Raw genomic sequence first — 26,035 nt, 5'->3', positions numbered from 1 at the left:
GGAATTTGAGAGACGTAAACATGGCCTGAAAAGCAGGTATCAAGATGAAGGAACAACTTTATAATCTTTGAAGTCGCAATAAAATCTTGCAAAAGCTCTTTTCCAAAACACCAAACATTTATAGCTTTCAAATTTTACCATATACCAACAATGAGAATCACAACTTAGGGCATTCTGCCGAATCTCGATAAAATTCATACTCTATCAACAAACCTTTATAAAATGTTTGATTTTGTAAAATGTTTTGGTTTTTCAGCACTTTTGACCCTCTAACTTTTCCAATATTGCGATCTTGGATTTCTGTCAGAAGTGTTGAAAAATCAATTTATTTTTTTGTCAAGTAGTTTAGAGGCTATAATTCACCTTTAAAGGTGAACAAGCGGGGTGTTTGGGTTCGAACCTCATATATAACAATGCATTGTCATGTCAATTGAGTTATAAGTAGTTTAGGGATTAAAATTCATTTTTCAAGGTGAATAAGCGAGGTGTTCGGGTTTCAAACCTCAACCCCGGTATATAACAATGCACCGTCATGTCAATTGAGCTATAAGTAGCTTTTCAAGGTGGATAAATGAGATGTATGGGGCTCGAACCCCAACCCGCAACCCCATATATAACAATGCATTGTCATGTCAATTGCGCTATGTTGACCGCGGCAACTCAAAAGTTTTTTTTTTTTAATGATAAAAAAGACATTTTATTATTAGCAAAAGAAATAGCTCACTACCAAAAAAAAAGATAAACAAAAGAAATAGCTAAAATCGTAGACAAAGATATGGAACAAATTTGAGAGAATTGCTGTTCCCACATATAGTTTGGCTGTGCCACACGAGTAAAATACCAAAATGCCCCTCGGCAGTTTGCTACCGAGGTTTTTAGGAACCGGCAGCAGTTAACTGCCGAAGTTTTTAGGACACCGGCGGCAGTTAAGTGCCGAGGAAAACCTCGGTAGTTAACTACCGAGGAGAATGTTATAAGATCAGAACTTCATAGGAGTTTCCAAAACTTCATTGTTGCGTTTTTAATTTTTGAAGGTGCGATTTTGAGTCATTTGAAGCCATTAGAAGCCAATTTTAATCACAAAAACAAGTAAGTTTTTTGAATCCTATGCAATAGTTGCTTTGTGGTCGAATTGTATGTTATTTTTTGTTAAATTTTGATTATATAGGTTCGATTATATTGATTTGTTGATTTTATGATATGTTAGGATAGTTTAGGTTAGAATGGTTAGAATTGTTAGGATAGTTTAGGTTAGTGTAGGTTGAATTGATCGCCATATTTTTTTAAATGTAGATATGTCTCAGAATCAGAATCAGGGTAACGTTCACGATGATGAGACGAAAAAAGAAAAGTCACCTATGACATGGCATGGAATTGTTTGCGATGGTTCCGAAAAAAAGAAGGGTTCGAAGGTGCCGGTGTACAATCACTCGAGGTTGAGGAGGAGCGGGAGGACATGTTATTTCGGTCCTCAACCAAAACAAGGTACCACAGGGACTGTAGCGGACAAGCCGATTGATTTGTGTGACGAGGAAGAATGAATGTAATGGCTTTTAATGCCTAATTGTTTTGGATTTTTTATGTTTTATTTTTGTGTCGCACACATTTTGTTTAACATTATGGTATTTAGAATAAAATTGTATTTGGAATAAATAAATTTGAAAACAAAATAAGATAATTATTGTTCCATTCAAAACAAAATATATGTTATCACATTACATTGCATTTTACATTACATTCCGAAATTTACCTTCCAGCTTCAACAATCATCTTACCACTGAATGGGGCAAATTCAAACTTGCTAAGCAGCAGGACTCCAGTATTCGATAAGCATCTTGAACGATGGTATTCAAGTGTCAAAAGAATGAGGTGCATTCCTTGACACTTGAATACCATTGTCCAAGATGCTCATCGAATACTGGAGTCCTGCCGATTAACAAGTTTGAATTGCCCCATCCAGGGTAAGACAATTGTTGCAGTTGGAATGTGCATTCCAACCACAACAATTGTGTTACCTTTGAATGGGATAAATTCAAACCTGCAAAACAACAGGACTCAAGCATTTCGCCAAACACCTCATGTTTTCCCTTTGAAAATAATAAATTTTTGTGAGGCTTGCTTTAGATGATGGTACTCAAGTGCCACCGAATTGAGGTTCAATCCTTGACACTTAATACCTTCATCTAAACCAGCATAACAAAAATTTAATATTTTCAAAGGAGAAACATGAGGCGCTTGCGAAATGCTTGAGTCCTGTTGTTTGACAAGTTTGAATTACCTCATTCAAAGGAATACAATTGTTGTAGTTGGAATGCACCTTACCCTAACTAATGACGATCTTGTGGCGGAATCAAACTTTTGATGATATCTTCAGTTGATCTAAGCAACTTCACCCGCATATCGATCCACTGGAACATGCTGTGCTCCCAAAACATGGTCGTCACGTTTTCGTCGTTCGTTAATTCCACCCAACTGAATGATACTCTCCCCTCGTCGAGTGTTGAACGTTTATACCAAATGTGTTCCACCATCCTTGTGTCTCTGGGGTTGACTCCTTGGTTGAATTCAGTCAGTGTATCCTTGAGACCTCTTAATGTTACACCAAGGCACCGAACCTTCAACCTCTGAGGTTCTCCGCCGTTGAATTGCGCATGAACGTCGATCCACCCCGCCGTTGTTTTAAATCTACACAATAAGAAACTAAAAACAATCAATCAAAAACACATTATACATACACTCTAAAATTCATAAAAATAACCCTAAAATTATAAATCATATACTCTTACTAAAATAAAAAAATTTATATCATATAACATAAACATCATGCAAATATTTTAACAACATTAATCAACTAACATATACCCTAAAATTTAATTATAACATGTAAATCTACTAAAAAATAATAAATGTACTCAAAAACTAAAAAATAATAACATTTATAACAACTAAAATGTAAGTTAATAGCATTATAATTACTTACTTGTGATTTTGTTGAATAAAGTTTGTTGGATTTGGTTGTGTTTGTTAGAGAGAATTTGAGAGACATTTGAAGAAATTTTGGAAGATAAGATCAATAATGGATGAGAGGAGATTCTGCCAGATTTTGTAGTGCAGAAGTTCCTCGGCAGTTAACTACCGAGGTTTTCCTCGGCAGTTAACTGCAGCCGGATTTGAGCAAATTTCGGCAGTTAACTGCCGAAGAAAACTGTCGTAGAAAACCTCGGTAGTTACCTGCCGAGGAAAACTGAACATACTTCACAAAGTTCTCAAGTTCTCTCAAATCTTCGCCAATTCTTCTTTCACGAATTGCGAGCAAATCAACGGGACACTTATATTATATTCTGTCAAGTTCTTTCAAGTTCTCTCTCGTCCCTATTTTTCCTACTCTCAACTTATTTTTATGTTTTATGTTCATAAAGCAACCTATATTTGCACATTAAACAAAGTAAAAAAAACCCATGAAATTAAAAATAATGTCATCAAAGTAGAAATATACAAATATACAAATATACATATATACATAACTCAATGTCATCAAAAGACTAAAACTAAAAAATAAATCCTAAAAAAGGAAAATAGTACTACTGGTCCTGATCCTGATGATGGTGCCTCCTCCTCGGCCTCTGGGCTCTCCTCCTGGTCAAAATCGGCGCGATCTGCTCCCTCATATGGGTCATGGCCTCATACCACTGCTGAGGGGTCATGCTCATGACCTCCTCCTGGCCTAACTGCGCATCAGCGTAGGCAACAGCGCCACTAACCATGTCATAGGTGTCAGGCGAGCTTCTCGCCTCATACCGCTGCCACTGCTCTGCAATGATCTGCTCTTCATTTGCAGGCCTCGGAAGATCTCCTGGAATAGGTGGCAAGATCTGAGGGTGAGACACCCTAGTGTACCACAGGACATAGCCATCCGCCACCCGCCATGTATCCTCTCCTGCCTGCTCACCCCAAGCTACCGCCTTAAGCGTGTGAGTGCGAAAATCGATGAACATCTGCACAATGGAAGGCGGGGGGAGGTCCCTAACATCAGTCGGATGTCTGGGGATGGTCTGCACGTATCCGTACTGCCTCAAAACCCTCTCGGGCAAGTGACGGTACACCCTATGGACGCCGCACATAATCCATCCAGAATACCAGAAAACCTCCTCGAAGTCCTGGATCTCTATGTGCTCCTCGTACGGTCTCCAACATACATCATCTAACTGTATACGATCGAGCAGTGACCGATACGTGATCCCCTCCCCATGACCCTTCTGGAGCTTCCACCTCGCTGCAACCGGATAGTTTTCCAGGTAGTCAGTGTTGAGATCAACACTGAAAAACCCTGGAAAATGCGCCAAAAACCATGCCTGCACAAACCAAACAAATAACATTTATAAATTATTACGCACGGAAAAATATAACAAAAAATTAAAAGTTCACAAAAAAATAAAGTTAACATAAATATAAAATTTCAGTTTTCTTACAGTGAGCAGTGTCACGCTCCCCCCAAGCGCTCTGTGTCCAGGCCTACATGCATCCGCCAACTCGCCGTATAGGTAGGCGAGGGTCATAGCTCCCCAGGAATAATTACGCATCCCTGCGTAGCCGTCCGCCATGGTCGTCAAATATATCAGCTCGATGCGCTTGTTGCTTCTATCGCCAAACAACAAGCATCCAACCAAGTACAGAAGGTAACACCGGACGCAGTACGTCCTGACCCTCTCCAGCTCCTCAACCTCCTCAGGATCCTCCGTACCCGCCAATACGTTGGCCCTACCAAGGTACGAGGTATAGAAGTCCCTCAGCCTGGGGTAGCTAATGTACCCACCGTACTCCTGGTTGCAGATCTTCTCAGCCTCATGCTGGGCCACACCAAGATACGTCATCAGCAGTGCCGCTCCCTCATGCTTGGGCATCTTCTTCCCATGGGCCAACATCCGCCCCTCAATAGGAAGATGCATGAGACATGCGACATCATCCAATGTCACAGTCATCTCCCCCATCGGCATGTGGAAGGTGCTGGTCTCCGGATGCCACCTCTCGCATAAAGTAAGCAGCAGGGCATGAGGCACGGTGGAGTACCCCAAGTAGACCAAGTCATGTAGCCCGCTCTGCTGAAGCGCATCCCAAAACCAATTCTCATTCCCGTTAGGGCGTCCGAGAGTGAGAATCTTCGCCCCATGATTAATCGGTTTAAGCACGCGGGTCTTACGAACCTGAAATAATAGAAAAAAAAATATGGATATAATAATTAAACATAAAAACACATAACAATGTATAACAGTGTATATAATAATTAAAAACACATATAAACAAAACAATTAAACATAAAAAATAGAATTAAAAAAATAAACATATAACAGTGTATATAATAATTAAAATAAACACACATTTAAAGAAAATAATTAAACATAAAGAAAAAGAATTAAAAAAAACACATATAGAGGTGGATATAATAATAAAAACAAACACACATTTAAAGAAAATATTTTAACATAAAGAAAAACCAATTAAAAAAAACACATATAAAAGTGGATATAATAATTAAACAAACACACATTTAAATTAAAGAAAATATTTTAACATAAAGAAAAAACAATTAAAAAAAATACACTTACATTATTTGAATTATACCAGAGTGACAACGCCACATGACCGGCATAAGAGTGGAGCAAGGACAAGTCAGCCGATCCACCAGGAAAGGGAGGGTCCGTAGGTAACACCTCCGGTGCAGCAGCTGCTGCAATGTCATCCTCGTCTCCTGCATCCTGCTCATGTGGTATATGATCCTGGTCATATCCACCGTCCGTCACATCATGATGTACCTGATCCTGATAGTTCAGGTACTCCACCGCAGTCTGGTCAACAGGCTGTGACGGGTCAACAACCTGTGACTCCTCAGGCTGTGTAGCCTGAGAGCTTCCTGAGCCATCTCCCCTCCGACCTCTACCCCTCTTTGGGATGTGGGCACTCTGTCTCTCCCTGCGGTGGCTCTGAGTCATGGCACGCCTACCACCAATCATCCTCGATGGATTAATGGGGTCCTGATCGGCCATATCTACAAAAAATAAAAAATAAAAATTAATATCATTCAACCACTTTATCAACAAACAGTAAACCTAAACAAAACCTACACTTTCACATTCAACCTAAACATAACCTAAACATAACCGCTTTCACATTAAACCACTTTACCAAAATAAAGACATTGATTGAACCTAAACATTATCATACACATTATCATTAACATTCAAACGCAAAAAATCAAATGCATTATCATACACATTCAACCTACACTAAACATAATTCAATATACACATTCAACCTAATTCAATATACACTTTTTCAATATGCATTCAACTTAATTCAACATACACGTTTTCGAATTACAATCAAGATCGTATCCAATACCTAAACTAACTAAATAATCAATAAAATTGTCATTGACACATTTTATCAAACACTTTGTGTGCAAAGTATCAAAATACTCAAAATGTGTTATTTTGCCACCAATCAAAACCACATTATACCCTAACATCATTCAATCATCAATTAAACCAACTACATTCAATTATAAACTACATGCACTCATCAAAAATTCAATTCATACATTAACCCTAACCACATGAAAACTACCATTTTTTAAAAAAAAATACCTACCCAAACTAACATTATGATTAAAAATGAGTCAATATACTTACTTGTGTTTAAATGAAGATGATGCACTTGATTTTGCTGAAAAAACGAATTTGGAGAAGTTGGATGGTTTGGAAGAAGTTTGAAGAAGAATGAAGAAAACTGAGTTTCTGCGTTCTGGTTATGATCAGTTTTCCTCGGTAGTTTGCTGCCGCCGGTTCACTCAAAACTTCGGCAGTTAACTGCCGAAGGGCATTTTGGTATTTTACTCGTGTGGCACAGCCATACTATATGTGGGAACAGCAATTCTCCAAATTTGATGGGGGTGCAGCTAGCAGAACGATACTTCCCCAAAAGACTATTCAAAACTTCTTTCACGAAACTCTGATTTTTGCACACCAAAGAGAACCCTCACAGTCAGTCCCGCCGTCACGAAACCGTCGTTCGTCCACCTCACCGCAGGTATTTCCTTTCATCTGTTTTCTCCGTTTATCATAATCTAACTTTCACGGTGCTCCTGACTGAGTCACTCACTGGTTCTGCAAACTCAACTGATTCTACCTAATAACATACATACTAGTTTCAAAATGCACTATACCTTCATGTAAAGTTATTGGTAAAGTTGGAAATCTGGATGGTTTAAGAGTTGTTAAGTTGTTAGTTATGATCAATTTATTATCAAACTAAATGGTAAAGTTAGGGATGAAATAAACATTAGGGATTTCCATCACTTAATATGTTCCCTAACGTGGACAGCCGTGAAGCATCGACTCCACTGGCACTAACAGTAATTTACGAAAATTACATAATTGAATGTAACCACAAGTGTCATTGTCATTTCGATATCAAGTGTCCGTGCTACAATGGTTGACAATATTTTCATAATTTTTAAACGTGTCTATTGATTATATTTATATTTCCTTATTGATTTTATCTGCGGTACCCTAGCAGCAGTGACACAAACCTATTATTTTGCATTTGCAGCTTTTTTAAGAAGGAAAATTATTCTATTATTATTTAACATATCCTGTGTTAATCAAAATTTGTAGTGTTGTTTTAAGTCCCTTACCCCTTAGCCTATTGACCTATGAGACGGTCCCAATGTCGTATTTAAAAGCTTTTGTGTGAAATAGCATAGGTGCAAGTTTAGTGGTTACTTGTTTTAGGGCTTAACCTTACGAAGTTCAAATCTACTCGGGCCGATTGTAAAATAGTCAATAGTGTCACCTTAATAAATATAAATTTCCCCTTCCTCAATTACTTTTTTAAAAAACAGGTCAATCAGTTACGAAAGACATAAAAAAACCTGCGGCAAGTATTAGGCCAAAATATTTTCTTAGTGCTTAAGAATACAGCTTTTCAGTGTTTTCGAAATGCCTCGAAAGCCAAGAAGGAAGCAACGACCCAAATCTTGGCCCGTTACATTCTCCCCTTTTGCCCGCGCTCTTGCTCGTATGGCCTCCGTTTCTAAGCCAAACCGTCGTTCCAAATCCATTGAATCCTCTGAGAAACCCACCCGTTCCTCTACTAGTAAGACACCTTTTTCCCTTTTATAATTTAAATGTTGATGAACTCATGTTTTTAAGTGCCTTTTATGATTTACACTTTGCATGCCTATTTCTGACCCACTTCTTAGGCAATGGCTCCAGCAAGCACACTTTGGAAGAGAGACCAGAAGGGTCCGAGTCATCTGATGGGGAGTTTGATGTAAAACCTCTTATGCTATAATTTAATTTCCGTGATTGCTTGTTATTATAATTTGAAAAGTTTAAATTTCAAGATCGTATCGTTGAACAAGCAAAATTGATTGATATAATGTCTCTGTTGTTCAAGGGAGTTGTCCAAGCAGATTTTGCCTTTTTTGATCCTAAACCCAACGATTTCCATGGAGTTAAGACCTTGCTGCAAACTTACCTTGATGTCGAAGAATGGGATTTGAGTGGCTTTGCAGACTTGATTTTGGAACAGACTACTGTAGGGACTGTTGTGAAGGTAGAGGATGATGAGGACGAAGGAGTTTTCGCTCTTGCTACCGCTCTTAATTTATGGAGGTATAGGGTAAGTCACATGGTATCACATATGATGTTTTTGCCTCTTTTTCCTTTACTTTTTTGGTGCCTTGAATGTAATATATAATTGTCGCGTTTACTGTGTGATCACCTTGACTTACTTTTCTTCTTATTTGTTTATTCCTCTTTATCTTTGGTGGGTATCTCATTTTAAATACAAAGAAAATTGATTTTTTCTTTCGGAAAAAATTGTTCAGTTTTTATATCCATTTTACCGTTGTGCTTTTTTACTAGTTAGCCATTTGTTGCAGAAAGTTTCCTCACCAAAATAGTAATCATATGTGTAGTTTGGTAATCAAGAAAAAAGGAATTTGTGTGGAAATTGAATCTTAATCATTTCATGCTTATTTCAATCTCCAATGTTTCTTTAATGTTTTTGGTTCATTGAATGGTGGCTCGCAGTAATTTCAAAATTTTGTTTATGACTGACTGGTTTAACATCTCAACAGTCATAAGAACTTAACTAAGAACTAGTTCATTCATAAGCTAAAATTAACATCTACCCCTCACTTTTTTAGAAGCTCTGTCATCTAACTTATCTATTAACACATTTAAATTTATAAAGTTATATTTTATTTGTAAGTTTGGATCCAAATACATCTTTTATTTGAGAAACTCCGCTAATCTAAATTGAGCCTAATAATTTTTCTAGGAGCAAAGATGTATTATGAAACTCAAGGAATTTCTCCTCCTTAAAGCAAGCCAAGAGAAGGGCGTTGGTGATCAGTTGAGATTACTTTTGGGGGAACGAGCACATAATGTAGGTCTTCTGGTATCACAACGTGTGGTGAACCTTCCTCCCCAACTTTTACCACATCTTTATGATTCTCTTTTTAATGAAGTGTCATGGGCCACAGAAGATGAGGTGAGACATCGATAGCATCAGATGGGTGAGGGTGTTAAAATGTTTTTCTGTTTGACAGCTGGTGGACTAATTTTCACTTTGAAACTTATGTTGTTATGTTGCGCACTTAACAGCCAACAGAGGACCTCCGGAATTCCTTCCAGTTTAAGCATTATATAATACTTAGTAAAATTTACAAGGTATTATTCTTTTGCAGTATCTCCTTCCTATTTATTGTCCTCTTATTGCTATTTTGAGCTTTTATGGTTAACATCATTTTCTTCTGCTCCACTTGTTTTGTAATGTTTTATTTCATTTCTGGTTGTACAAATATAGCACAAGAATGCAGAGCAACAGAAAAGAAAACGGAGCGATGATAGAGAAGAGGAAATAGTATACGTAAAGCCAGAGGATGAAATTTTTCACGAGGTATCGTTAGTATCCTGGTGCCATCATTTTGAACTATTTTGTATCTGAGTACTGATTATTGTCCAAAATAATTTCCAGTTAAGTTCGTGGTCCTTCTGTTTTCCTCTACGCACTCAGCAGCCTGCACCTCATGAGGCAAGTTATATGATTCTTACATCTCAAAAGACCATTATCATGATGTTTCTATTAACCTGCTGAAAGTTACTCTTTTTTAGTTAATTTATGGAAGTAACTTGTTGAAATACATAGATAGACCTCCGTTGGTTTGAGAAATAAATAAGCACTATATTTGTTTACTTCTTCTGATCTTTGCCTTGTGATCTATTTGTGGGTTGCAGTGTTTATATAAATGGAATTTAGTGTATAAATTTTTAATAAGTTTTCTTTTCTACAAATTGACAGCTTTAATAAATTTTAGTTTCTTCTCAACAAATTTTATTAAATTTGTCTGTTGAATGATTGTCTGTTTTACTTTGGTTGTTATAACTTATAAGAAAAGTGTTAATAGGTTAACTACGCAGTAGTTATACGTCGGTTAAGTACTAGCTGTTAGTGACAGCTGTAGGTTAGTTAAAACTTAAACTAACCTGTGCACATGATTAGAAACGATTACTGATAACCTGCACATGATGCAGGATTAGCAGCTTTTTATAAAGATGTAATCATCTCCATCGAGAATCCGTGAAAACAGAATATTCACAAACCACAAAGTTAGTTATGAATCATTCTTAGAATTTTTCATGTTATTAGCCTTTAATCCATGGAGCCTCCTCCGACTCCACCTCCGATACAGACTCCGTCACTGAATAAAGTTATATTTTTAGTACCATGGGACATGTTTGATTAGCTCATATCTCTCCACTGCCTTAGAATCACTTCAGGGTTTGTTACCGTTAATTTGGTTGATTTCAGTTTTAATGAACAAATATGAAAGAGTCGGTTCCATTAAATATTAGATATGAACTCCGGCTCTTGTATTTTCTCTGGTTTTTCAATTTGAAGTGCAGTGCTTTAACCTACAAAAAGAGATAGGAACAGGACTTAGAAATTTAAAATTATTAATATGGAAGGCAAAGAAATCTATTTCAGCTATATTATTTGATTTGTAGAATGTAGAATGGTGTTGTAATCTCATCATCAATTATTCTGAACTATACAGTTTTTTTTTTTGTTACAGCTGAAGAATTACAGGTCAATGGGATTAATCATGACTGTTGAGGCAGACAAAATTCCAACATTTCGTCAACAATTAACATCTTTAATAAATGAAGGCTGAAGGCAACCAGAAGGTAATGTTCCTAGACAATTCATTAACAGAATCTTAAGACTTTATGAAGCTGTCTGTATTTTAACTTGGTTTGATTTTTTTTCCTGCAGGTGTTTGAGATGCCAAATTTTGGGAAAGTTAAACTTTGTGGTCCTCTTTATTCTACAATGATAACTGGCAAAATATTGAAAATACTTGTTCCTCCGTTGTTAGTTTGTTCACTTTTGTGTTTCTCAATTTTTGGCTAATGCTATTGTTAGCGTTGAAAAAGTTACCAATGAAATGGATTTTTTTATATTTTTTTTATATTTCGGTTACACAATGAAATGGAGATTGAATATATGTTTGTTAAAAAAATGTCAAATTCATAGGAAAAAAATACAATAGCAAAAATTTATATAAAAGCACATAACAACAAGGATTAAATTGGCTAAGAAATCTTTTTGCGCTCATTACTTTTTTTATATATTTTAAATTATAAAGTTGATTGTTTTTTTGTTGTTTTTGAAAAGAACAACTGACTAACTTGTTTGGCAGGTATAATTCATATGGTAAAAAGATTGCATAAACATTTAATATGTTGGAGTGCGAGTTTGAATATACAATATCTCTCTTCTTTATATTTAGTGTGTGTGGGTTTCTTCATTAGCTATATGAAAAGGAAGAAAACCAATTAACTCACCTAATAGAGTTATGCGAGTAGTATAACATTCGAGAATTAACTCACCTAATAGAGTTATGTGAGTAGTATAACATACATGAATATTTTTATTTTTTTAATAATAAAATGTTTGAATCATCTTCATCATTAGTGTTAAATAAATGACTAAAAATTTAATAAAAAAAAGAATTAATGACTAAAAAGTCTAAATGCACACATTTTTAATATCCCGCCTCTTCAGACATTCACATGTATGAAACTCTAAAAGCTGAACATCTTTTTCTTAAGCCTGTAAGCGATCCAGAAGTTCATACTGGATACAATTCTAGCAACTCTTGCAATGTAATTCCCCATTCCTTTAATAACTGTATCAACCAGTACATATTTTGAGGGTGCCTTTAAAAAAAAAAACAACAACAACAACAAAAAACACCATATTTTAAGGACATTTACAGAAAATTAAGTTTCCTGAAACTGGTTCCTTCATTTTCCTTGGTCGAGATTAGGGCTTTGATTCTTGCAAAACGATGGTGTGTGTGTGTGTGGTAAGTGGAATTTTGTGTGTTGTTAATATTTGGCAGCATTGCTAGATCAAGTTCTAATTTGTTATCTAACTTCTAAGGGCTGTTATATTGGATAAATCTTAATAGATGTGTAGACCTTCACGTACAGGAAAGTTTGGGTCATGTAATGGTCAGGTGATGTGGTGGCTTACAGGAGTGGGGGGAGAGCTTGGTTGTGACCAGCGGTGAACAAGGCTGAGGGAGGGATGTGATTGCAGGTGATTTCAATTTTTGTTTTGATAGAGATTTCAATGTGTTTCGAGAGAGGATAAGTGCGTGGAGGAAACATATACCGTCGCCTGTTTATTTGTTACCAAAAAGGGTTACGTGGCATAGCTATACACGCGTGTGTCGCTAGCACCTCTCAAATGTATTTGAACAAATAAAAAAACGTTGTTCAGTGATAATAAAGTAAAATATACTCTTCAAATGGATTGTGCCATGAACTTAAAATTTATAATCTATCATCCAAACATGATGTATGAATGGCAACTATTGCTGAAACCTGAAACAAAGTTTAAGCATCCCCTTCAATCCACTGATCCCTCATTTTTCATCTATTCCATATTTGCTTTAATTGTAGGCAAATCCAATGGCCCCTAAACTGAATGAATACTCCATATCTGCACACAGATTATATATGTTACAGCTGCAGCATCAAGTAACAGCAGCGTCCTGCAATTTATGGATTACATGCTGCTTGAAAATATTACTACTTTATTTGAACCCCTACTCTGAAATATCCATTTCTCATCTGAATAGGTCTACACTGGAAGTATAATTGTGAACTATTCAAGTAAAAAACAGCAAGCACAGTCAAAGTAGTCCCAAATATTGCATTCTCAAGTGAAATATTATTTCAAACTTTTCCATGCTAACATCAGCGTTATAACTTAGAAGAAACATCATTTCAAATCCTAACCCATTCAGCAAGGGAATCTAGAGCAGAGGATTGACGGGAAAATCTTCAGGGAAGAATAACCTAGATGTCCACGACTATATTAGCATCTAGATGAGAGAATTCCTTAAAAAAGGCCTTGAAATGTTCATATGAATACTTCACATCATCAACAGCGCACATTTCTCGGATGCTATGCATTGACAACTGCGGCGCACCTACGTCAACAGTTCGAATACCAATGCCACTCGCAAGGATAGGACCTATTGTTGAACCACAGGCCATGTCATTGCGCACCACAAAGTCCTACATCAACATACCACATTATTATTCATTATCTCATACAATGCTAACATTATTCCAATCGTTCAGTTTATTTTTTATTTTTTTGTAAACAGGTAACAATTTTGCTCCTTGAAATACTACCAAAATTAAAATGGAGAAGACTTTTGTCCATGATTGTATATCTTCCTACAAAGTTTGTTCCAATCAGAGAGGAAGAAAAGAGATGATGATAAAACTTTTCATTAAACTGACCTGAACAGGAAGGTTATGTTTTGATGCTATCTCTCTGAAAATGAAGGATGTGACAGCATTGGTGGCATAGCGTTGGTTTGCATTTTGCTTGATAACAAGTCCTCCATGTAGTTTAGGCTGATGGTTTTCTTCATGCCTGTCCTGCAAGAAATTAGGTCAAAATTTCCATAAGCAGCAGTAGTTTGAATTATTGGCAACAGTAAATCAAGGCATGCAAGAAGACTTACCATGTAATTCGGGTGTAGTGCATGTGCCATGTCAGCAGATACAAGGAAGCTTCTTTGCACTGCTTTCTCAAGAAGCTAAACAAAATCACCATGAAGAAAACTAATTAGATAACTGAAAAGCATAATTAGAATGCAGTTATTCCACTTTCCACCATTTAAATATCTGGAACACTATCTTGTAGAATGGTGCTGTAAATTGAGTGCAAAATATTAAAACCTTTGATATTGCTGCACTAATGTTTCAGAAACATGTACTTTACCCCATTGAACCCGTTTAAGATTCAGAAACATTCGGACTGTTAATGTGTAGTTCAAACTTCAAACTAACAATGAGAAGACCGATTAAGAGAGTAAATAGCGTTTTCCAAAGCTTTAGTTTTAACTGGTCACAATCAAAATACGTTGCATTTCAACTTATTATCCTAGTTTACGCACATAGCACTCACAACCTGCTTTACTACTAAGGGTTAGAATACATATATCATTGCGTCTTATTAATTTTCTGCAATTTAGACATGAAATTATTGTATATACAGTATTTATGATATTTACCAATTTTTAGTGTGTTTTTGGAACTCAGGTGTAAATTCTAGGATTTCAGAATGGTTCTTTGAACAAAAAAGATGAGGTTTATAATATACCCCATTGTGTGATAAAGGTACTCTACATGTGTAATGCAAGTCCACAGTGGAACGAAAAATAGACAACCATTTAGTTTTTTAGCCACACTAAGTCATATATGGAAGTCCATGAGAATAAAAAAGGGAAAACAACAAAACGAAAAATTATATATACCTTGGAATTTGGGCTGAAGGATTCTGTGATCCTAGAGATAGCATCTAGCACGACAGGAGAGCCAGCTCCTTGAGCAGAGTTAGATCCACATTCTTCATGGTCAAACAAAGCCACCATACTAACACCAGGCTCTTCCTCAAGACTGCTGTCAGAGGATGTAGCATCTATTAATGCCTGAAAGTGAAACCAAGGTGTCAGCATATTATGGTAAAAAAAATTATTACTTTACATGAGAACTTTACACATCGTACAGAAGCACATTCTAAATTCCAGACATGGTTGTCAAAATCAAAATATACTTGCACATAAACATCTGCATAAAAAATAACAAAAAGGAAATCTAAAGCCCAATATTGAAGTAAACTGAACTTCAAAATAGTCATCCTAGTTCCCTCTCATTTGAGAAAAAAAAATTTGTTTTTAAAGAAAAAAAATTAAAAATATTGTTAATTTAAAATGCACAATCACATCTTGATCAGACTTCTGCCTTGTAAATACTACTTCCATTCGAATATTTGACTACCCTAGCAAAAAGTGGGGAGAACTTGTGAAGAGACAAAAAGAGATCGAGAGGCTCTGATTCATAAGGAAAATGGGTGGTATGGGCCGGGAATGAGAGGGAAGTTAATATTTTTCTGTATATCAGGCATACTTAGTGTTACAGGTGGACTCTGGTAATATGGGAAAAAACCTCATTTAATATGGTAATCTGACTACCCTAGTTTATTTTTATAAATGCACACTCTGGTCAGACCACATACATCACTTATTCAATGAACTTAAAAAGTGCATTTTTGCTTAAAATAGTGACCGGAGGGTGTAGGACTCAAGCTATACAACCAGAATGACACATTCACAAAAAGAGTTCTCACTCAAAAGATCCTTATCTCTATAGTAAGAACCGCTTATGAATTCACATAGAAATTATTCATCAGGTCTGTAAGCAAAACATGTCTAAGCATAATGTAAAGGGAGGGGAGACAGAGTGAGAGAGAACATGGGAGACAATTCCCAATATTCCTCCTTGTCAAAAATCTTCAAGGAAAAGTATCGTTAGGAAGCCCTTAGCATTTAGGTGACTACAAGGAAGGGATACAGGGGATCAAGGTCCCTAATGCACAGAGGGGAGGGCATGATTGGTAACGAACTTCCAGGCCAGTGAGGGAATAAAGGAAATAAGGGAGGCAAATTATGTTATGATTTGTAAGGAATAAAAGGGAAGAAGAGTGAGGAAGAGTGGACAATGTGTAAAGATTTGTGTTATTTCGTAATTTTCAATTTAAAATTTTCTTAGATCATCATGTAGGCATTGGTATCACACTGACATTGGTATCTAAATCTAAAAGAATACACAACAAAAACCTCATTTAATTGAGATCGGATCCAGTATAATATTACCGAAAACATTATTGATCTCGCATTGCCCTTACTACATCAATAGATACTGCAATAAAGGAATAGATAACAAAACCATTTGACTTGGATTAAATGATCCATCATTTCGAAAGTTCGTCGACTGAAAGAAGACGGAATTTGACCCAGAATTCATTAAAGCACACATCATGATGTTTTAAATTTCTTTAGCCCTCATATTATAAATGAAGAAGTCCAAAATGCATCTAGAGTGGTACACTTCAAAGTATACCACTTCAAAGTCAAGGTTAAATTTCATAGTTCATATCTACAAACATGCATTTGCATCTTGAATAGAAGAAACAATCTCAATGAAATTCAAACCTTCAATGAGCAAAATGACATGCAGAGGTTATCAAGCCGTCCTGAAAATACAAACTCCTTGGCAGCTCCAGCAACTATGCTTGGTTGTGTATCACATGCTTGCAATTCAAAATCATAAATTTCATCTGGTTCACACTCAAGCTTACTTGCAAGCAACTGGGAAGAATAGGAAAGAGGACAATCAGTAAAAATAAATTAGACTAATAATTGTCATGTATACATGCTTAGGCTCACATTAATTTAATTTAAAACCACATTTGAAAGTGTTAACACTTCATCCCAGAGAAAATAATAATTGAAATGCAATAAAAGTATCATGAAGGCATTGCAAGTTTCAGAGTTTGCTAACCTGTAAAAGTATAGGGTGGTGCTTCGCATTGCTAGAGCCTGTTTTATCATTTTCTTTCTTCCCACTTTCAACTGAACTGTTTTCAGAGGACACTTTATTAACCTCTGCCTGCATAACAAAGTTCAATGATTTATAAAAGCTAAATTCAAACCATTAAAAAGGAACACTGTGAATCTGAGCAAGCACTGTGTCTGTGGGAGCTTTACTATTTTTTTTAAATTAACTACGTAGACAAAATTTCTATGTATTCCCGCCCAAAAGGATTGCATCAACGATTCAATACACTAAAGAGATACCAAGTCCTAACTAGCAACATTGCATAGTAATAGAAGGTCAAACCACATTTGAATGTTGAGATTCTCATGTGATGATCTACATATTTAGCCAATATTTGAGCTGTCTAACCTCGTGCAATCGCATGAATAATAGCTCCTATAACTTGTCTTTAAGGTAAAAAATGAAAACGGACTAAGCATTTGATATATGACTTGATAGATTAACCCAGACATTACTCACCACTGTGACAATCATAATAATAAAAATAACTTCTATCGGATATTCCGCAAACAGCTAAGAAGCTCGAATCAACTGGAAATGCAGGATTACCTTTAGAGATGTTGCCAGGATGGGAAGAAGATGAGTCTGTGTGTTTACTTTGAATCCATCATTAACACCTCTGCAAAGAGTCAACCGAAGGATAAAACACCAGAATAAATTGATAATGATAAATCAATCAAGCAAAACAAGGAGACAATGCACATGTTGTTAATAGCAACAAAAACCTGTCTAAGTGAATAGCCAAAGTGGGGACACGCATTATAGGTTCCTCAATTCTAACAAGGCGATGTGAATATGAAACAGAACCTGCATTTTCTTTTTTCAAGATAACCCTCCCAGCAACAGTCAAATCACGATCGAACCATGTGTGCCATAAACCTCCTCCATATGTTTGAACACCAACCTCCAATATTCCACCCTTAACCACCTGCATAAACAAACCAAAGTAAACCTCCCTCACTAATCAAATAACCATCGACTAATTAAAAATTTGTATCTACTGGCACACGTTTTGTGAGACTCTTTAGGAGAACTTATGAAAACAGCTTAGGACAGTTTTCACAGGCTTATAGCTTGTAAAAACAGCTTATAGCATGTGTAAGCTAAGCTATAAGCATAAGTGCTTATCATGATAAGCGCCTGTTCTATAAGCTGAAAATAAGTTGTTTATCCAAACAGGCCCTATGCCAATCTAGCTCCTCACGTTGCCAATAATTCTAGAATGATCCCTAAAATTGCAAAATATTAATCAAATTCATCCCTCTGTTGATATTGTAACATTTTGCAATTCAGGTTTCCGGTAATCATTTTAGAGTATCGATAATGTGAGACTAAGTTAATACAACCCTTAAACTAATCAAATATCCATGAATCAAAATTAATCAAACAATGAATTAATTACCTTCGACACTGGCTTCAGTTTCAAGCAAGGACTATCGGTATGTGCACCAACTATGTGAAATCCATTTCCACCAACAAATCTGATAATGAAATTCAAAAAATGAAAAACATTGCATTAATCAACAATTTCCATTAAAATAAACAGCGAAGGATTGAACCTTTTGCCGATGGCGAAAGCTACGATAGTGGAATGGTTTCTGGTGAAGAAGTATTTATGGCCAGCTTTCAGTTCCCAAGTTTCCTTCTCAGAGATTTGATGGTACCCTGCGGATTGTAACCGCTTCTTGGCATCGTCTGAAAAGAGAAACGGTGAGTGAATAAGGAGTTGTGAATTGGGAGAGAAGAGAAGAGAAGAGAGGAGATGGTTATTACCGACGGCGTGGAAAGCGGTTGGAGATGCGTTGAGGAAGTTGATTAGATCAGAGACGACGGTGTGGGTGCTTTCTTCCTTCGCCATGTTTTTCGGATTCACGTTACAGTGCGTTCTAGAACTGTTTCATTAACTCAATCAATTTTTATGTTTTTTTTTTTTACGGATTCGAACCCTCAACCTTACACAAGCTGCTCACACAATTTCAACAACAATTCAAAAATGTCGAAATTATTAGGTTGGATGTAGTGATTAGGGATTAAACTTCGTTGCTTCATTTATATGTGTGTTTCTAATAATAATTGTCATTTATTTATTAAAAAATTAGTTAAATATAGCAAAAATTTGCAACTTATGAATCATCCATAAATGAAACACAAACATATAACAGCGTTCTATCTAACTATTTCGACAATTTTAGCTTTGATTTGTGAACTAAGCTAAATTGCACATTCTATCCTTTAATTTGTTCTTTGATTTCACTTAAATTTCATAACTATTTTTTGTTTTGTTTTGATCTTCTAATCAAACATGTGTTTCTAACCAAATCTACCATGGAAATGTGAAGGTGAAAACCCAAGTTTCCACGTTAACGGAATTTCTAAATGCAATTTTGAAAAAAGCAACACCATCCCAAACACACACTAACTTTACTTACGTTACTTTAGTTGTGTTGGTTTCATTTTCCTCAATTTTTTTTTGTGGGTGATTCAAATTTCTTCAAATTTCAGTTTCATGTTTCTAGCTAAATCTCTAATGTTGATATTCTCATTGCTCTTAATTTTCCACCTTCTTCCCATTTCTTCTCCAATCCCAAAAAATGGGAAGAAGATTAGTTTGGTTTAGCTATGTAAATGTAAACTATATCATTTTTTTTTATGATCACAAGTAACAAGTTGAGCTATCTTTGAGAATGAAAGGATATTAGCAACTTTATTTATTTGCTTCTCTTCTCCCAATAACAATGACATGCCTTCCTTCTAAAAACTCATGCACTCTTTAGATCATGAGTTGTTCTGAAGCCCCTCGTTTTCTATTGGATAATGTATCTTTTACTTCTTTTTTCTTCTGGAAAATAGTCAATCAGAAGCTATCTTTAATTGGCTATTTTGTCTGCTTTGAGTAACACAATGGCTTATAAAGAGAAACCATCTTCTTTCTACCCACACCTCTTCAGAAAAAGAAAAAATAAAGCTTATATTACAAAAAAAAAAAACTAGTATTTTACAGGAAATAATAGCTTATAGAACATTGCTATATATGTACAGCCAAAAGAATAGCTGATAAAGGTTTGTGCAAATTAGACCACTAATTACTAACAAGCACAAAATACCTTCTCTCAAAAAAACACAATACCTTTTAATGAGTAAATGATTACATATATTGGTGAAGTATCATATAGGAGTATAACAATATGGAAAATGTTGCACGCATCAAGTGCAGCTCTGACTCTATCGTTATCTTAATTAATCACAATTTAGATGAACCACTAGTTAGAGCAATATCAACTAATTCCCTTCTTAAAATTTTGCCAGCTGGAGATTTTGGAATAGAGTTGATAAAAGAAACACGTCGTATCTTCTTGTACGGTGTCACCTGCAAAAATAATGAACATAATTAAAACATGACAAGAGTAAAATTATAAACTGTGACAATGTCTAGACAAAGTCAGTTGTACAAATTTTGAGCCATGGAGAGGGTAAATAAAGCTCATGCTTCTTTTTTATTTATATTCACGTATCTTATAGCATTTGATGGTTCAATTTCAAATATCAACGAGTTCATCTAACTACATGTTTGGATTGTCGATAAGTTTGACAAAATCACGATGCACCGCTATGATTTTGGATAAACTACATTCTAAAACTGCAACAAAATCATGATGTCATCAAGCTCACAATCAATCCTCACATTCACTAAGAAGCAATAACAAGAGTTAAGAAAAGCGAGAATCGATGGATAATTCAATTTCACCACATATCTGCATTTTAGAACACACCTGCTTCGCAACATAGTCCATGACCTGAGCTGCAGTGATGTTGCTTCCCGGCTTTCTTACCACAAAAGCCATTGGAATTTGCCCTGCATCTTCATCAGGATACCTGGTCCCCAAAAGATTAGTAGTAGATTTAGTGAACCTTCTTATTAAACGGTCATGTACTATGTTAAAGCAAATGAATTACATCAACACCTTCTGGGCCAATATACATTAAATAACAATTTAACACAAAAGATAACAAAAAATAAAAAGTATTCCTATGACTTCCACACGAACTATAATTTAGAAAAGCATTGAAATGAATTGAAAACAACTTCTGATTTGCTTTTGAACACACACACACAGACGAATGATTGATTAAAGCAGTAGATACATACGGGACTACTGCAGCATCAGCAATTTCAGGATTGGTATGAAGTATGTGCTCTAATTCAGCTGGGGGAACCTGAAAAATAGCAAGGAAATGTAAAGATAGGCGATAGCAAATGGTATCTTCAAAAATATCTGTCCACTTCACAATGCATCACCTGATAAGCTTTGTATTTGATCAATTCCTTCAGTCTATCTACAATGAACAGATAACCATCTGAGTCAAAATAACAAAGATCTCCGGTCTTCAGCCATCCCTCTGAATCCAATGTCTCAACAGTCGCCTTGTCATCTCCTACATAACCTGCACTGGCACCATAATAAACAGAAACAATTAGATATCTCAAGCTATATTTGGTCAAAAACATCACTTAACTTGTATGTACAGCTTAACAAAAAAATTGGTATATCTTGTTAGCAATCATATGTAATAGATAGGCAACAAGGAGCGAACAGAGATGAACTCCAATCAATGAACTAAAGTGAGAGACATATTCATTGAATACATGAATCTGTCCACTAATATTATCTTTACTTAACTCATTGTCAGCCTATTTGCAACTTTCACAACTCTATCTATAATTGCATTTTACAACTTCATGAACATAGCAAATCTTTAGTTTTTAGTGCACATTTTCACTGCCTAACATTATGCAAATGCAATGGTTCGCATAAATGGAGAGGTTTATTAATCACCTTTCATGATTGTTGGTCCTCGCAACCAAAGCTCCCCTTTCTGGCCAGGAGATAATGCCTCTCCAGTAACAGGGTCAACTATCTTAGCTTCCATATTTTCTGCTAGTCGACCCACAGAACCGTGGCGCTTAGCTTCATCAAAACCTATCATTCTTGCTGCCCCTCCTCCACTTTCAGTCAGACCATATCCCTAAAAGTAACAGTACATCAATAAAAAACAAACAAACAAAAGGATATATTTAATTCTGCCATCTTTATTCCACACATCTTTTATTCAAACAAAAATACATCTCTTTTTCATATTATATGTTCTATAATTATATTAAAAAGCACATGTTCTATATATATTTGAATCAAACAAACACAAAATTCCAATGCTTCTATAATAGGATAGGAGAAAGAAAGAAAAAAAAAGAGTGAGGCTTCTTGTAAACAGAGATAAATACCACGTGTAACTCACACACATAAATTGGAGGTCTCGGGTTCGAACCCGAGAAACCACGGATATCCAGCCAAACAATTTCGGTATTTGCCACTTGAGCTAGGACATGTGGTTAGACTTCTTAATTATTTATTCAATTGGCACAACAATAATTTAATCAAATGACTATAAAATAAGTATTAAAATTTCACCACTACTCCACTTTGAATAAGCTTTTAAAATATCTCTACATTTTTTTTTTGAAGGAAAACATCTCTACATTTATCTAGCTAATAAGCTGCATGTGTAAAATTAGTAAATATACTCTAATTCTAATAGGCAAACAAGTTAAACTCATACATAATTTGTATATTTAAAAGAATGTGTCGGTGACAATTGTTTTTTGGGGGATCAGGACAATTTTAGTAAGCCTAAAAGAACAAAAGTTATGGTGGTGGGCCCAATTTTAGTATTAAGTCATGGCATCCTCATTATGTGACACCACTTGTTTACCATTAAGGTACCAATGTTATATAACATTGATCAATAAGAGTGTGCCACATACTAATGTTACTTTATAAATGTTTTATTTGATATATGTTTTTTAAAGTGTGTGTCACATATCACACCTTAATTGGCTAATGTTATATAACATAATGGTACACAAGTGCTATCCCTCGTTATGTTAGTCACTTAATAGAAATATGATCCCCTTTTGTGATTTTTTCACACGAGGCAATGCAGTCTAAATCAAAACCGTCCATTCACTTCTTATTGGAGAGTCCCACAGGCATTAATAGAAAATGAGTACTAGCTCGGATTTAACTGGATAATCTGGTCACTTGAGAGAATTCCATCAATCCTCATTGATTATACAAAGTTTATTTTCAACCTAGTGATAATATTTATAACTCATTATTATTTAAAAAGAGTGATAATAAAAACTCAAGACTTCTCTAAAAAAATAAAAAGAAAAAGACTTTTATCCTCCCCAAATGAAACTTAAATTAAGGTATGACATGAGCAACGTTGAAAGTCAATACTATGTCCAAAATTCTTTATTGAACGTCACTATATGCATCCAATGAGGCAATGACAACAGACAACCGTGTAAAGAAAAAGAAGGAAAAGAAAACAACTACTATTAAAATCGATTTTCATTGATTCTATTATACTCAAATAAGCATATCTCATTTTCTCATAATCTATACTTATATATAAAGAAAATATTTTGACTGTCTTTTCATTATACCTTTAAACAAATTTACATGTAAGAATGTTATATGGTTGATGTCGTTCAAAAAGATAGTTGTAATTTGTTACAATACAAAAAGTATAAGATATCTATACATATACTTTTGATTTACGATCAAAATAAGTTTAATTAAGAGTGATAAAACTAATGTTCCCAGTCTATACACGTTATCGCAATAGAAAGATCATATAGACAAGGACACTCTCAAGGCAACAATAGTAATAGTAATAATAATAATAATGATAATTAAAATACAGAAGTGGGTGGTTGTAAGTTGAAACCTGCACAATTTCCACATTGGGGAATTTAGCTTTGAAGCTCTCCGCAACCTCCTTCCCAAGCGGCGCACCACCGCTCCCAAGCAACCGAATCGAACTAATATCATACTTCTTCACCAACTCCGACTTAGTAAACGCCGTAATCAACGGCGGCGACACTGGCATATACGTAATCCTATACTTTTCAACCGCCTTCAACATCCCTTCAAAATCAAACCTCTGCATCAATACCAACGTCTCCCCCATTGCCAAAGCTCTCACCATCATAAAAAACCCAAACACATGAAATAGCGGAAGCGGAAACAACGACACCGGATGCGGTTCATCTTCAATACCGTCATCATAAGCGTGCTTCATGAAACAGAATCCTCCGATTAAAGCTATGAAGTTACCGTGAGTTAATAATACTCCTTTGACTCGTCCCGTTGTTCCGGATGAGAAGAGGATTGCTGCTGTATCTGATTGACTTGTTACAACCGGGCGAAGTTCAGTATGAGTATCAGTGGTGGAATTGATCACGGAAAGAAAAGAAGGAGAATCAGTTATGACAGTGCCTAGGGGTAGTTTAGGGATTTTTGTTGCGGTTGAGGAAGTGGAGAATGCGATGACGGGATTGATGAGATGAACGAGATGAGATAACTCTGACGGGGAGGAGAGTGGGTTAGCAGGAGCGATGGTGACGCCGAGGGAGAGGAGGGAGAAATAGAGTACGGGGACGTGTATGGAAGAAGGGATGAGGATGAGAGCAACGTGGCCTTTGGAGAGAGTAGTGTGGGATTGAAGGAATGAAGATAGAGATTTGATTTGGCGGAGGAAGGTGGGATAAGTGAGGTGGTGATCGGTAGCGGCGTCGATGAGGGCGGTGGTGTTGTTGGAGACGGCAGTGGTAGTTGAGAGGAGAGAGAGTGCATAGTCGGTTAGGGAGAGAGGTTCTGAGGGTGGAGGGAGAGGGGCGATTGGACGGAGGCTGTGGAAGGTTCTAGAATGAGAACAGTAACCGGTGTTTGGGTCGATGGTGGTGGATTGTGACTGCATTAGAGTGTGGTTGGTATTGGCCATTGAGCTAGTGGTTGAACTTGAATGAGTTCAGAGTTCACAGATACATACACGCCCTTTCTGTTCAAGATACGTTATAGAACACACGATTATGTCATGATGTTGACTGTTAAATATGTTAATTTTTTCTTTTTTTTTTTGGTAAGTTTTTTAATCAATTTTCTATTATAATAAGGCCGACTGATTGAGAGAAATATTTAATTTAATTCTTTATAGTCTTTTTTTTTTTTTTTTTAAAAAAAAAAACATTTGTATACCATTGATGGTTACCACCTATATTTTGACATATATTGGCATTCACATAAAGTTATAAACTATGAAGTCCGAATACTTTAAAATGGTGACGTACTCGTATCAGGTATCGATACTTTATGGATACTCGTAAAATGATGACGTACTACCGATACTTTATGGATACTCGCAGATACGTACTGACAAAGTATTGAAGTTAATTATTTTAATTTTTAAAATATATTTTATCAGATATATATAAGATACTCCGCATATTTGCTAAAAAATGAAGGACAGGACAGAACAACTCTATTTGTTCAGTGTTTGATTTGTAAAACTGTTTCAGGTATAGGACAAACTGGAGGCAAGGGACATGACAAAAACTCATATTTTTGTCCCTCACCAAACCACAACACAATTTTTTGTCCCACGTACAAGTTGTCTAAAATACCAAAATAGCATTTTGTCCCTCAAAAATCGTATAAAACAAAAAATTACTCAATACCATAAAAAATTTGTCCTGTGCTGTTCTGCCTTGTGTTGTACTGTTCTGTCCAGTACTTACTGTTTTGCAAACCAAACACACCCAAAGATGCTTATAAGATTACTTTACATATACTTATCTTAGAAAATATGAAAGGTGAAAAATGAATTTAAACAAGAGAGAAACGGTAAGGAAAATAAATAAATAAAGTGTTTTGACCATAAGAGTATAGGGATTAGAATGAGTGATTCGTAATTTTGCGATTTTGTTGAAGGATTTGTAGATTTTGAGGTAATTATTTTAACAAAAAATTAAACTTAATTAAAAAAAGTCACATCATTTTAAAATATATAATAAACATGTTTTTTGTCTAACTCAGCTGAACACATTTTCTTTTTTTATTTTTATATTTTACCAAAGA

The 26,035-nt window shown here is 35.6% G+C and overlaps 3 protein-coding genes and 1 long non-coding RNA gene across 6 annotated transcripts; 2 read left to right on the top strand and 2 right to left on the bottom strand.

Moving 5' to 3' along the window:
- Positions 1-950: 950 nt before the first annotated feature.
- Positions 951-1,392, top strand: LOC120579741 (uncharacterized). Its single transcript, XR_005645482.1, has 2 exons — positions 951-1,089; positions 1,294-1,392. It is a non-coding gene; the product is annotated as an uncharacterized lncRNA (long non-coding RNA).
- Positions 1,393-6,879: 5,487 nt separating this feature from the next.
- On the top strand, positions 6,880-11,587 carry LOC11418114 (protein BCCIP homolog). Of its 3 annotated transcripts, none has more exons than XM_024780266.2 (10): positions 6,880-7,083; positions 7,977-8,151; positions 8,258-8,328; positions 8,455-8,679; positions 9,343-9,555; positions 9,669-9,734; positions 9,871-9,963; positions 10,042-10,098; positions 11,141-11,252; positions 11,341-11,587. In XM_024780266.2, the coding sequence occupies exons 1-9, from the start codon at positions 6,913-6,915 to the stop codon at positions 11,237-11,239; spliced, it is 1,170 nt and encodes a 389-aa protein (XP_024636034.1). In that variant the 5' UTR covers positions 6,880-6,912; the 3' UTR covers positions 11,240-11,252; positions 11,341-11,587. The 3 variants fall into 3 exon arrangements, with proteins under 3 accessions (XP_024636034.1, XP_024636035.1, XP_003602073.2); XM_024780267.2 differs by having other exon boundaries at positions 6,943-7,083; positions 7,898-8,151; XM_003602025.4 differs by having other exon boundaries at positions 6,947-7,083; positions 7,985-8,151.
- Positions 11,588-13,154: 1,567 nt separating this feature from the next.
- Positions 13,155-19,005, bottom strand: LOC11414034 (probable aspartyl aminopeptidase). Its single transcript, XM_003602028.4, has 11 exons — positions 18,828-19,005; positions 18,614-18,749; positions 18,457-18,535; positions 17,780-17,982; positions 17,604-17,673; positions 16,998-17,105; positions 16,649-16,804; positions 14,912-15,085; positions 14,117-14,191; positions 13,890-14,030; positions 13,155-13,658 (listed from the first exon to the last, which is right to left on the bottom strand). The coding sequence occupies exons 1-11, from the start codon at positions 18,910-18,912 to the stop codon at positions 13,437-13,439; spliced, it is 1,449 nt and encodes a 482-aa protein (XP_003602076.1). The 5' UTR covers positions 18,913-19,005; the 3' UTR covers positions 13,155-13,436.
- Positions 19,006-20,137: 1,132 nt separating this feature from the next.
- On the bottom strand, positions 20,138-24,991 carry LOC11419136 (4-coumarate--CoA ligase-like 9). Its single transcript, XM_003602029.4, has 6 exons — positions 23,847-24,991; positions 21,890-22,079; positions 21,352-21,497; positions 21,202-21,269; positions 20,825-20,927; positions 20,138-20,421 (listed from the first exon to the last, which is right to left on the bottom strand). Exons 1-6 carry the CDS (start codon positions 24,900-24,902, stop codon positions 20,296-20,298), a joined length of 1,689 nt encoding a protein of 562 aa, XP_003602077.1. The 5' UTR covers positions 24,903-24,991; the 3' UTR covers positions 20,138-20,295.
- Between the last annotated feature and the right edge of the window lie 1,044 nt (positions 24,992-26,035).

This window comes from Medicago truncatula, chromosome 3 (assembly GCF_003473485.1).
Source record: "Medicago truncatula cultivar Jemalong A17 chromosome 3, MtrunA17r5.0-ANR, whole genome shotgun sequence".
NCBI classification, from domain to species: Eukaryota; Viridiplantae; Streptophyta; class Magnoliopsida; order Fabales; family Fabaceae; genus Medicago; species Medicago truncatula.
The sequence above is the reverse complement of the archived record's forward strand: the minus strand, read 5'-3'. Positions and strand labels throughout refer to the sequence as shown.